At 35.1% G+C, this 13772-nt stretch overlaps 1 protein-coding gene across 2 annotated transcripts in view; it reads left to right on the top strand.

Moving 5' to 3' along the window:
* Kcnt2 (potassium sodium-activated channel subfamily T member 2) overlaps positions 1 to 13772 on the top strand; it is a 353431-nt gene that overhangs the window by 304930 nt on the left and 34729 nt on the right. For both annotated transcript variants that reach the window (XM_052737110.1, XM_052737109.1), the window contains 3 exons: positions 3537 to 3638; positions 6714 to 6797; positions 7979 to 8107. In XM_052737110.1, coding sequence (XP_052593070.1) covers positions 3537 to 3638; positions 6714 to 6797; positions 7979 to 8107 — 315 coding nt within the window. The remainder of the gene's footprint in view (positions 1 to 3536; positions 3639 to 6713; positions 6798 to 7978; positions 8108 to 13772) is intronic.

Raw genomic sequence — 13772 nt, forward strand, 5'->3', positions numbered from 1 at the left:
TTATGAAGGTTAAAAGGGTTAATATCTCTAGTAAAAATTTTGATGTAAGCATCTATTAAATGTAGAACAATTCATTTGTTCAAATAATTTATTGCCCATATGCATGCAAGCCACATGCTGTTTCTGACATGATTGTAAGGAGCAGGAAGCAAATGCATGGTGTGTACTGTCGTGGAACATGGAGACTAGTGGAGACATATAATCAATAAACAAAAAAAAGAAGTAAGGAATCACATATTTCAGGTGTGTAATGGAAGTACTGGAAGGTCATTTTCAAGTGTAACTAGGGAAAGCATGCATAAAGGTGACAGACAGACCTCTGTGGGAAAGCAGCAGTTGTGTTACAGTAACAACCAGACCAGTGCAGTGAAATCATGGGAAGTAACATTACAGAAGAAAGATATGAAGTCTTTAAGGCTAAGTACAATTGAACATGTTAAAAGAACTAATGATGACAGAATATAATATTTTCTAAGTGGTTACTATATATAAAATATTTTTGGATATTTTCTTTATTGCAATCACAATGAGATAATAATGCTGATACAATCTCATTTCACCTGTAAGGAAACATGAGCAGGGACATCAAGTGCTGATGAGTAAATATAATTAATGTTATCAATAAAAAATAGGACTCAGATAGTGAGTAAAACCTGAAATATCAGAGAAGCAAAGGAGCAGCCACCAGTGTCTTCCTTCCTCTTCTGTTCCTCCAGTCCAAAAGGGCCGGGATTCTGTCTCTATCCCGCCTTATCACTTCCTGTCTCCTCTTTGCACAGACCTCCAGACCTCTATGGTTAACTAGTGGCTCGCTCCACCCTCTGATCTCCAGGCAAGCTTTATTTGTCAGAACACAAAGAAAATATCACATAACAAAGTACAATTTTCAAGGTGCCTCACAACGAAGGAGCATCACCCCGATAATATGTTTCTGTAGATCACCAAGCCATGTCATAATGCACTACTTGTTCATCATTTTTAACAAATGGAAATCTCCACCAATCTTAAAATTTGGAAAAGGATTTTAATAATGTGATTGAAATGGAGAATCATGTGAAAGTAGGTATTTTTAGGCATCGCCTATTTTTTCTAATAAAGTTACAGGAGATTCCTTGGGCTTAGAAAAGTAGTCCAGCAGGATTAATCTGTGTGAAGAAATCACAGTTTACCTGAGCACATCAACACTGACCCACTAAGCTGGTGGGAGATTTAAGTTGGTTTGACAACACATTCTGAAGATCAAAACATTTCTGATTCTGTGAATAAGGAACTTTTTTCTTATTCACAGAAATTCTACTTCTGTACTCTCCAGGCAGGCCTAGAAAAGTCTAATTATAGGGTAAATGGACTCAATATATAAACAGACACTGAGCTGCCAGGAAGGAGGAATTAATTAGCAGCTTATGGGGTCTGTCTTGTGCTAACAAAGATTTGAGGTTGGAAAATGTCAGATTTGAGATCTAGCTAGTGTTAAAGCAGTAGAATTTAGCAGAAGAAATAAAAGAACACTGTACTAGTGGTAGATTTTGGAAAGTTGATAGATACATAAGCTATGGAGGGAGTCATCACATTCTTTCATTGATAAAGTAGTCATCTTTGACCAGGATTTACTAGTTAAGTTGTGATTCTATGATAGGATGTTCATAATTGAGGTTGACCTAGTAGTATTCACATTAAACTCGTGAGCAGATTTAAGGTTAGATACAGAAGGGAGTATGAGGATTTTGATTAGAAATCCAACAGGAAAAGGTTATAGCCCCAAGGTCAGTGGTTTACTGACACAATGAAGAAGCAGGAGGAAATCTGGGTTGGATTCATATTCTTTATCCACATACCTATTAATGGACATCCCGAAATATTTCTGTTTTCATTATGAAGAGTGAAGCTATGAACATCAGAGGTGTAAATCTCTCTCTGGTATGTTCACTTAGAGCCACTGGGTATGAGACATGGTACAGCAGCACCTTAATGAAGTTATATTTTTCACTGTATGAGAAACCACCATACTGATTCTCACAGTGCAACGGTTCTCAATCTTCTTAAAGCTGTGACCCTTTAATACAGTTCCTCATGTTGTGGTGACCCCCCAACCATAAAATTATTTCTTTTTGCTACTTCATAACTGTAATTTTGCTACCGCTATGAATCGTAATGTGCATATCGATATGCAGGATATCTAATCAACAACCCCTATATGGGTCACAGCCCACAGGTTGAGAACCATTGTCACAGTGTTTGCAGCAGTTTACATCCCTCAGATTTGGGGGCATATTTGTGTTTGTTTTACAAACATAGCCATTAATAATAGCCCCCCCAACTCATTTTAAAGAGAAGAATGTGAGGGGTTCTTTCTCTTTAGATCCCCAAAATTTGCTACGTTAAAAATGGGGTCTTCGTTTCTTCAAGAAATGGATTTCTTATTCACATAACTGTGTCAGTTTGCCCTAGTAAAGCTTACAGCAAAGCAATAGTGTTTTTTGAAGCTAATGAGTGGTAAGCACAAGGATAACTTGCTCTCTTACAGTGCCTCTTTCAATTGTTAATACATGTAACATTTGCTCTTTGTTTCTGTTTCTGCCCTTAGTAAGAAGATAATAGATGTTTGTTTTGTTGTGAGGCAAGGTCTTCTGTAAAATAGGATGTTCTCAAGCTTCTGCTCCCCCTGCCCTCAGTCTCTCAAGTCTGTACCATGGCATCCAAATAACAATAGAGTTGTGTTTAACGAAAGTACTGTGAATCATAATATACATGCATACTTACATGTACATAAGCTTTCTTTTGGAAATGTAAAGAAGCTTCTCTGTAAATATGTGTGTGAAAGAGAGCATGAGGATCAGATGGGGTGTGATACACCTTTTCACTTTGATCTGCTACCCCCAAAGTACCGTAGACTGGAGAGCTTAGACACATCTATTTCTCTCAGTTGTGGAGTATGAGGAGTCCCAGGTTAACGTGCTTGCTGTGGAAGGGAATAGTGAAGGCACACATTTTTGTTCAAAGTTGGCACATGATAGACGGACTTTGATTTGTAGAGCACTGATCCCTTTCGTGAGAACTCTTCTTGTGGTATGACGAAATTACTTTCTCAGAATTCAACCCTGTGATGTCATAACCTTGCCAGTTAGGATTTAGGCAAATCTAAGTATCATGATAAAGTATGTTAACTTCAGCCACTGCTTATATTTGATTCAATTATTTTATTTTGTTTGTTTAATTTTGTCATCTATTATAGCATGAACAAATGTTTATACATGAAGATGTTAACATTCTGAGTTACGTGATGTTCCAATAGATCCAGAAAAGTTGTTAATGGAAAAAAAGCTGTTAAGACTTATTTAAAATTTCATTTTTAAGCACACACATGTACATATATTCATATGCACATATACAAAAATCATTTTTAAAAGAAGGCAGGGCATATTTATCATTAATATTTGAATAAGAATATCTTTTTTTTATATTTGCTAAGAAAATTTTCCCACACAGCAGTGAATAAAATATAGATGCTCACAGCTTCTCCCTCTGACTCTGAACAGAAAGAGCGAGAACGAGGTTCTAACCTGGCCTTTATGTTTCGACTGCCTTTTGCTGCTGGACGAGTGTTCAGCATCAGCATGTTGGACACGCTTCTGTATCAGGTATGCAGTCTCTTGTTCCTTTGAAATGGTTATTTTATATTTCACTTAGATTTTAAGTAAAAATGAGTGGTAGTGATACTTTGAACTTTTAAAAGTTGCACTGAGCTGGGCGGTGGTGGCGCATGCCTTTAATCCCAGCACTCGGGAGGTAGAAGCAGGCGGATCTCGGTGAGTTCGGGGCCAGCCTGGGCTACCGAGTGAGTTCCAGGAAAGGCGCAAAGCTACACAGGGAAACCCTCTCTCGGAAAGCCAAAAAAAAAAAAAAAAAAAAAAAAAAAGCTGCGCTGAAACAGTTTAGTATGTTTCCATGTTATTTAATCACATAAATACTGATTTTAAAAATATGATCTGATGTTAAGTTCTCAGACCTGAACTATACTTACAAGTAATATTATACAGATTGAGCTGGTTGTATTTAGAAATATATTTATACACATATATGTACAATACATATAACAACCATAAATTTGAAAGAAAGCAAGGAGGGATATATAGGAAAGTTTGAAAGGAGAAAGTGGAGTAAACAATGTAATTATAATATAATCTCAAAAATAAAAGAAGTAATTTTTAAAAGATTAAGTAAAAATGCATATACATGTATATATATATATATATGCCCTATTTTCTCATCTAATTAGACATGCATTTAGGAGCTGTCTATCTCTATCTCTGTCTGTCTTTCTAGCTCTGACTGCCTGTCTGAGTCTCTCTTTGTCTCTCTCTTGCTCCTCCCTATCAATAGTAACAGTAACAGTAATAAAAATAAAATAGTATATTAAAATTATTTCTTGGTGTTCCTGGATATCAGTTTCCTGTGAAATGTATTAATGTACTTTCTTATGGTTCCAAACATGCCTCTGAACTACTTGATTTTTTTTTAAAGAAAAATAGCAAAAAGCCAAAAGTAGCTTTGCTTATAGTACTTCTTTTTTTTCAGATGTTAAACAAAATAGCAAGCTGTTAGTATTATAAACTGAAGGTATTTAAATATCTGATCATTTCTGCTCACTTTATATAAATAGAAGAAACATTTTTACAACCCAGAGTCATTTAGATAGTCCCTGAATGCCAAAGTAACACTGCTGCTTATGCACTGTACAGCAATCCAGAGCAATCAAAAAATCCATATATTTTCACACAAACATATATCGTCGTCTGCTTTTGTTTGTTTCTGCCCACAGCTAATAATCGTAATGTTTCCTGTTCTCTCGTTATTCACATAATCAATAAGCATTTCCATTTAAAATGAAAAAAGTATATTCATTAAGGATTTATTTCATAACATCAGTCTTAAGTTCAGCACCTTCATGTTTTATTGTCCACATTGCTTTTGATTATGTATTTGCTGCAGTCTCTACAACTGCCCGCCTGACTAAACTAATCCAAAGCTATCTGGTGATTTTCTGCTGGCCTCTAGGCTAACTGCCTCTGTGTGTGCTTACATGTGCTAGGAGCAGCCTGCTTATGCTGGAGAGGTGCCACAGCAAACAATGAAGCAGCATTAATGCTTTGTAATAATATTTCCAGATAATTTATCCGGCTAACCCAGGAGGCACGGCCAGTACCCCAAGCACCCCAAATATGCATGTGCTTATCTCCTGAAGAGAAAAGTACAACCTAGTTTTTTCTTTCTTTTATTTTAAGTGTGCTTGAAGAGCAGGAGTTTGATGTAAACTCTCAGCTTCAACTGAGATGGTGTCAGTCCATCTTCAAGCTGAGAGTTTGTAGCAATCACAGAGAAGTGCTCAGCTACTATTCTGAAGCTAGAGTCCTTCCTGTGTCCATGTGATAGAATGTAACCATGGAAGTGGAGACCGTTTTTTAAACTTTCTTTGGTTTGATTTTTGTTTCGTGTTCTCAAGACACAAGGAAGTTAGTAGTTTGTTCAAACTTCTGCTGAAAGGCTCAATTAGAATTTGAGAGTTTTGAATTAGGGCCGACAAGATGGTGCAGTTGATAAGGTGCTTGTGGTGAAACCTGAAGACCTGAGTTCCATCTCAGAGACCCGTGTTGTAAATGAACAGAATCCACCTGCCAAAGTTTCCCTCTGACTTCCACAGGCACTCTGTGGCACACATGTGCCAATAGATAGATAAATAAATAAATGTAGTATTTTAAGTTTAGAATTATATCAGAGTCAGTGCTATATATCAGGTTTCAATCCAATATATACTGCATCTATCTGAATGTGTATGTATATAACTGAGAGAAACACCACATGATACCACAAAACTTATTTGCTGGATTAGATTCATTTTTGTTTTGGTAAACTTTTCCATTTCACTTAAAATTCTTCTAGCTACAATTTACAATTTTATTTTACTATTTTACACTTAACTAGTGGATTTCAGAGTTAGCAAATTCTAGAAAATAATTTCTGTTCTCCTGGATTTTGGGTTGATTATAATGACTTCTGAACTGTTGAGAATGATTTTCATCTTTTGTTGACACTGAGATTGGACCCCAGAGCCTTGTGCACGTTAGACAAGCTGCATCCCACTCCTAGGGATGGCTTTTGTTGATGGTGTTTGTACATACTTTCTAATAGTATAGTTTATTTTCCTATAATTAAGTAATATGCATTGTTATTTTAAGAAAATATGATTCTTTTTTTAAAGAGATTTATTTTAACATAGAGTAGTTTGGGAAAGAATATATGTAATAAAGAATAATAAAGAGAAGTCTAGAAATAGTTTTTATCTTGCCATTGAGTAGCTTAATCTTAGAGAAAAGATTGGTTGAAATATTTTAACACCTTATTTTAATAGTTATTAATTTCACCATCTTATTTCAGTTTAGAGACTTTTGTGTTGTTTTTAAGCCATATAAAATGTTAGTATCATGTCTAGTAAGCCAATGTCGGCATACATGTTATCTCTAAATAACAAGTATTTCATATATTTCTTTAGGTTCAGCTTAACTATTGGCTATTGAAAAAGTTGAAATGTATTTTATCTCATTTTATTGAGGCTTGCAGAAGTGATATATTTTTTCAGAAATATTTATGTGTTTACCCTCCTCACTGTTCTATGTACCTCACATACATAATGTATACGTATTTTGCTTATATTGCAGTCATTTGTGAAAGATTATATGATTTCTATCACCAGACTTCTGTTGGGACTGGACACCATACCAGGATCGGGGTTTCTTTGTTCTGTAAGTTAACTATGTATGGAAGAGAAGAGAATTCTGATAGAAGGTTTGGAGATCTATCTACCATGTGCTTTTGGTGACTCATCAACAATCACATTTATTTCCTCGTTTGTGTCCAAAGTGTTGCATCTGAGGTCTTGTAATCCATTATAAACCCTTAAACATTAAATGTAGTGTATGCTGTTTTTGTGGACCAAGCGTTTCAATTAATATCCTTGCCAAAAAAAAATCCATTCTGTATAAAACTGAGTAAAAACTCTCAGTGTTTCTGTTGACAATTTGACAGTTTGACAATGACCTGTCCAAGACTTCCTACATTGTCCATGAGCAGGATGATTCTGGCTTCAACCCTAATATTCTCTGTCTCTCTCTGTCTCTCTCTGTCTCTCTCGGTCTTTCTCTCTCTTTCTTCTCTCTCTCTCTCTCTCTCTCTCTCTCTCTCTCTCTCTCTCTCTCTCTCTCTCTCTCTCTCTCTCTCTCTTCCCGATGGGATCTTGTGTTGTTCAGACTGTCATCATATTCCTGGAATCAAGGAGTCCTCCACTCCAGCCCTTTGCAGTATCGGGGAGAGCAGGCTGTGGCATTGTACCTGGTTTAGGCCTTCTGTTTTATAGAGGAGTGTAATAAGTAGCATACCATAGATTGCTGATGGTTCAGATGTACAAGCAACTGGGCGGGGCAGGGAGGGAGGATGAGAACCCTGGTTTCCTGTCTGTAACCCTGTACTCCTTCTACAATAGATTTGCTTGTGTACATGTAGGAACCCTGAAGCACGTGGGATAGGACTTTTATTACTAGAGTTCTGTACCTTACATTTTTAGCTTTAGAAAACTGTGTTCACTAAATATCAGTGTCAATTTTGTCATGACATCATCTTAAAGGTTTCCACACTGTTTACACCATCTCCCAGGTCACTACCAATGTTGTGTTGCCTACTTTTGTTGCACTGATATAATGCCGTGTTGCCCCAGACTGACTACTTAATGTTTCATGGCTTTGGATGAACTCCCAGGATAAGCTGAGGTGGAGTAAAAATAAATAAACCTAGTGTGTGAACAAGCTTTTATGAAATACTACTTGGAAGTTTCAAAATATATATTGACTCAGCTTTTAAGAAGAGAAAAATAACCACTGGGATTTTCATTCTTAAACATTGATTTGTGATTCATTCGTATGCATTATAGATGAAAATCACTGAAGATGACTTGTGGATCAGAACATATGCCAGACTCTATCAGAAGTTGTGTTCTTCTACGGGAGATGTTCCCATTGGGATCTACAGGACGGAATCTCAGAAACTAACCACATCTGAGGTTTGGAACTATGAAAGCCTTTTGCTGTGACGTTTACTCTAATGAATATAGTCATTCATAAACATGGTAACTGATTTGACACAAGTGCAATAGAAATTGAAAAGGAGTTCTATATAAATTCAGAGTAAATTTTCAATAACTGAAGTCTCAACTATTTCAGAAATTATTGTCAAGGAGAGGCTTTTCTAGCATTTGTGGATATTGTGTTCCAGTCTCCTTTTCTAAGATTAGCTACTGCTAGAACATTTTAAAGAATCAGAATAATTATGTCTTCCCTAAGATTCTGAGACAGAAAAAAGGCCTCCAAATTGTCTGTTTCTAATATATTTTCTGGCTGCACATATGAAAAGTCATTAATTAATTAATTATTGAAAAGTCATTAAGCATCAGAATGAATGTTTCCCTGTCTCTACATTGAAAATCAATGTAAAGCAATAAAAAAGGTCAAGGAACAGAGCCTGATTTTCTAAGAAAAAAGAGTAATTTTATCAGGAACTAGACCTGTTAATATGGAAGGAAAGCTTTTGATGACCACCTGCAACTTAGAATATATTTTCTGTATTTTGATTTTTTCGTATCTATGGTTCCAAATGATTTTTATAATCTTAGGAAAATACAACTTTTGAATTAGATTATGTTATTACATAAAGTTTTTAGATAAATATACTATCCTACATATATATATATATGTATACATACCTATTATTTCTTAATATAAAACTTGGTTGATATTCTTGAACTATTTCTTTTCAAACTCCAAAGTTATGATAAATCACAAAGACATTTTGGCTAGCTGGGTCTTTTCTTCTTAAGCAAAATCATAAGTACAGGGCCCAGATCAACGATATTCATTTTTGCAGTCTAAGTAATCACTGAAAAGATTCGTGATTAAATAAAAAAATTTCATGCATCTTACAAATGAGTTTTATAGTCAGCATACATTTAATAGGATAGAGTTTTGGTTTTTTTTTGTCTAGTTATGATTATATATTTACATAGATATGTTCTGTGGCCATCTGGATGTTGTTCAAGTTTCATGAAGTGTTGTTGGTAACCTCATTGTTGTTTCTGAGACATTTAATACATCTCTGTTACCACCTCTATAGCAAAATTTAAGTTTTTCTTTGAACATAGACTCTGAGGGTCATTTCAGAAAGCACTTTCAAAGAAGAAACAGCTATTGTAATTTGTACAGTAGCTGACTGGAGAGTCATTCAAGACAGTTAAATACTTGGAGTAGTTTGGCAAATATGGCTACCGATTTTAGAATAGATACAAATATTATTTGATTATACAGTAAATAAAACAAAACTCTTTTTATATGTAAGTAATTTAACATTTCCTTAGTTTGACTAGGGTTTCCTTAGCAACATAACATACGTTCGATAGCTTATAAAAATGGAAACTTTAGTGGCTGGAAAGATTGCTCTGTAGTAAAGAGAACATACTGTTCTTTTAGAGGAGGATCATGTACTCCCATGCATATACTCTCACACAGGCACATATTTGTGTGCATAATAAAAATAATAAAAGGAGACTTTTTTAATGAAAAAATGATCTGACATTTTTAAGGACTGGGAAGCCTAGAATATATACACTGGTAGGTTTGTTGTCTGAGCAGAGTCTGCTTTGGGATTCTTGGCAATTTGAACATTGTATCTTCTCAGGCAGAAGAAGCAAGGCATTTTGGGATCACTAGACCTTTCATGACCTAATCACTCTCCAGCAGTTCTGTCTCCAAATATCACTCATTGTCCTGTGGCTTTCAATTTCACATATTCTTTAAAAGTGGGTCATAAACGTTCAGTGTAATACAAATATTTCTTAATTAGTCATGGTAATTAGAAAGTAGATTTTGATAGAATTTTGATGTAGTCATTTTTTTATTAAGAAAATTTTTTCATTCATTTTACACACCAATCAAAGATCCACCTCTTCCCTTCTCCCATCCCCCTAGCCTCCTCCTTTCAACCCAACCCCCTACTTCCACCCGCCAGAAGGCAAGGTCCCCCATAGGGAGGCACATTCAGTAGAGGCAAGTCCAAGCCCTCTTTATAAGAACAGGAAAACTTCAGAAGACTTCCTGAGGATGAGTTACTCATAAATGCATATAAAAGCAATTATCAAGTAAGAAAACTTTAAACATTATTAAAATAACATCTTTATCAACAATAAAAAGACATCAATAGAATAACTACCAGTCCCTGTCTTGTGTATCTACACAGACTGTTGTTAATTATAATGTTCCTGAATGTTAGTTTCAGATTTGCTATTGTGTGTATCATTACCAATAGTAAGCGCTTAATGCAAATGGTTATTTACAATATTCTCTTTTCATGGAGTGGTTCATTTATTTTTCTACCATTTATTTTAGTAAATATCATTCTTAGCCAGTTTTAACATAACAAAAACAATCTGAGGATAAAGAATCTTTGATAGACATTAAAAAAAAAAACATAGCTTATCTGACTTTGATCAAAAGCCTTACAAAAAGTCAGCACGTTATTGCTGTAGAAGTGTGATGTGGATGTATGTCGTACTTTGTCCTTGCTGCTGTTCCATGTATGTACGGTTCAGTCGTTGTCTAAACTGCATTTTGTGTATTTCCTTTTCTCTCCTTTGTGTCAGTCTCGAGCAATAGCATCGCAAGTAAGTATCCTCTGTTTGTCTCGTTCCTCAGTGTGTCGGACCTATTAAAGAGATTGACTATGAAAACCTAAGTTCAGATCTGTATTTAAAAAGCATATCGTACTGAAGGGTCCATACATAACTTTCTTTCCAAGTTGGTGGTATTTCTATTTTCCCACAAAAGATTGCAAAATAATGTTGCTTTTGTCTTTGGACTGCATTTATTAATTCACTTTGGACCCTCTTTCATAATTTCAATATATCAGTTGCATAATACTGTAGCAAGCACTGGGAAACGAATGGCCATAGCTACCAGCAGTCACGAACTTTTTTTTTCTGTAGTTTCTAAAATTCATAGTCTGTGCTAACAGGACTGAGGTGTATAATTATCAGGCATCTATTCAAAAATTCAGGGCTAAAAGGAAAGACACTAAGAATGAAAAAAACATTTTAATCAACTAATTATTCTTTCAGAATCTGAGTTTGACATTTTAAGAATTAAAATCTAAATTGTATTCATATTTTATTATTTTGTATATTAAAATTTATAATGAAATATATTTCAAAATGTTACAGTCTTAATTTAAGCATTCTGAAAATTAGTTTTATTTTGATTTTTTTCCAAGGCTAAAGATTAAGCTGCTCTTCAGGGAGTGTCTGGAGAATTCTAATCTTGTCTTCAGGGTATCTATGGTTGCAGACCTAGAAGCCTGAGTCTACACAAATAGATCTCAGGAGCTACTTTACTTGATGAGATGTATAATAATGAACTAAGAATGCTCTTCCTAAATCCCTTTCAGGGTATTTCAAATACGTAATACATTAATATAAACTGCATTCACAATACCTTATGTAACATTTCCCGAATTTATTCATTTGACAGGTAGATGTTTTCACCTTTGACAAACACTTTTCAATTTCTCCATTTCTGTCATTCCTTTTTTTTCTTTAGTTTTTTAAAGATGTGCTTATTTTATGTGTATGAGAGTTTTACCTGCTTGTATGTATTTACTATGTAAATGCCTGGTGCCTGTAGAGGTCAGAAGAGGGTGCACAATCCACAGACACGGAGTTATAGATGGTTCTGAACCACTAAGTGGGTATTGGGAACCAAACCTAGGTCCTCTGTGAGGGCAGCAAGTGCTCTTAACTGTAAATCCATTTCTCCAGAACAGTTTCTCCAATTTTTATCCATGTTAGCACAGTTTTCTCTTTACTGAAATAGGAAATTTTGTCCTTTTTAAAAAGTAAGAAAACAACATGGACAAACCTTGCCACTTTATGCTAAGTGAAGTAAGCCTGAATACAGAAAAGCAATACTATTACTGACAGTGAGACAAGGTACCTTGAACAATATTTGAACTTTAGAATGTGTCAAACCTGGATTTAGAATCCACTACCCTCTGACACCAGAATGTTTATTTTTTATCACTAGATTCTGCTGTTCTAGGCAACTCCTTCCTTCTCCCACAATCTGTTTTGAGTACAGCATTTGCTTTGAGGACCAATCTAAAAAATAACCTAAACTAGGTAATTGTTTTCAAAAGCCTCATCTTTTTCTGCCATTTTCTGCACATTAGCTGAGAACACTCACTGCTTCATATAGTTTTAACTATTTCCTCTTTGTTACCGGAAGTTATTTATTTTTAATTTGAGCTAAGCTCTTCTAATTCTATACATGAATAACATAGGCATGGTCATCCTGGCCAAAATTCTATCTATCTTGTCATCCTACAACAGAACAATACTTAGTGATGCTAGATGTAGTCACTGAATTGCTGAGAATGCACTGGTAGGCACAGAATTTGTCAGAAAGCTGAGATGAAGCCTTCAGGCCTGCTTAGAGATTCACTTCCCTCATTGGGAATTTGAAACGTTGAGATCCTCTTCTCTTGGCTATCTTGCATAGGACTGCTAGATCAGCCACATTTCCTTGCTCTACCAGCATGATGAAGAATCATTAGTGCACATTAGCTGCCTAGTATTTCCAGGAAGATTTCTTTCTGGATTTTTTCCTCTTCTGCATCCTAGCCATTCTCAGCAATTCTTCTGTCCTTGTTGCTGGGCATCAATCATTTATCCATTTATTCTGTCCAACCCATGAGCACGGACCCTGGATTTAGATTTTCACTACCCCTCTAGTATCTGTGTGTGAATTTAGGGTATACCAAATGTGAAGCACAATGAATAGGAAGGAGGGAACATATACCACCTTATAGATTAAGATAAAAAAAGTGCCATTTGTTCAGGGCTAACTAGGCAATATTCTGTGAAAAAGTTTATACAGCATTATAGATCTTAATTCTATTTCAGCTGGTACACTATTTTTGAGTAAATAATGCTACTTCAGAGAATGCTCAGGTCAATACATTTAAATCTATGATATGTAATTTATAAAGCCAATAACCCTGTATTTTGAAAAATGCCTTATTGATCATAATTTTAATAATGTAAACTATTTGACTTTATGGTATTATGAATGTTGTTATTCACTTTGACTTTTAAAAAATTTGCAAAGCAAAATATGAAAAATAAAAATATGTATGTATCTAGGAATATTTGTTTTGGATATTTATAAATACATACAATGTTTACAAATGTAACATTAAGTTTGTATGCATTAAGACAACACCAACTCCCAAATCATATTTATTCACATATACTCATGCACACACACACACACACACACACACACACACACACACACACACACCAAACAAAACTTAGATTCATATACTCCGTGAGTCTGAGTAATTCTATAATTTTATTCTTGCCTGATACCTTATACAATTTTGTTCTTAAATTTTTTTCCTCATGTTTTTGCTTATTTGTATACTATTTTTCAGCTCCATTGATTCATCATGTTCATTTCCAATGTCAGGTCGTCATCCCTTTCTTCCTTTGGGTACTTACTTGTCCTCACTGGGACTCTCGCTGGCACACTTATCAACAACAGACAATTGGAAAGACCAACTGCATGGAGATAGCTTTTTCACTGTGTACAGCCACTGGTGTGATTCAAGCTGTCAGTCACTTT

This window comes from Peromyscus californicus, unplaced genomic scaffold (assembly GCF_007827085.1).
Source record: "Peromyscus californicus insignis strain IS unplaced genomic scaffold, ASM782708v3 Scaffold_14__1_contigs__length_90479793_seg_2, whole genome shotgun sequence".
NCBI lineage: Eukaryota > Metazoa > Chordata > Mammalia > Rodentia > Cricetidae > Peromyscus > Peromyscus californicus.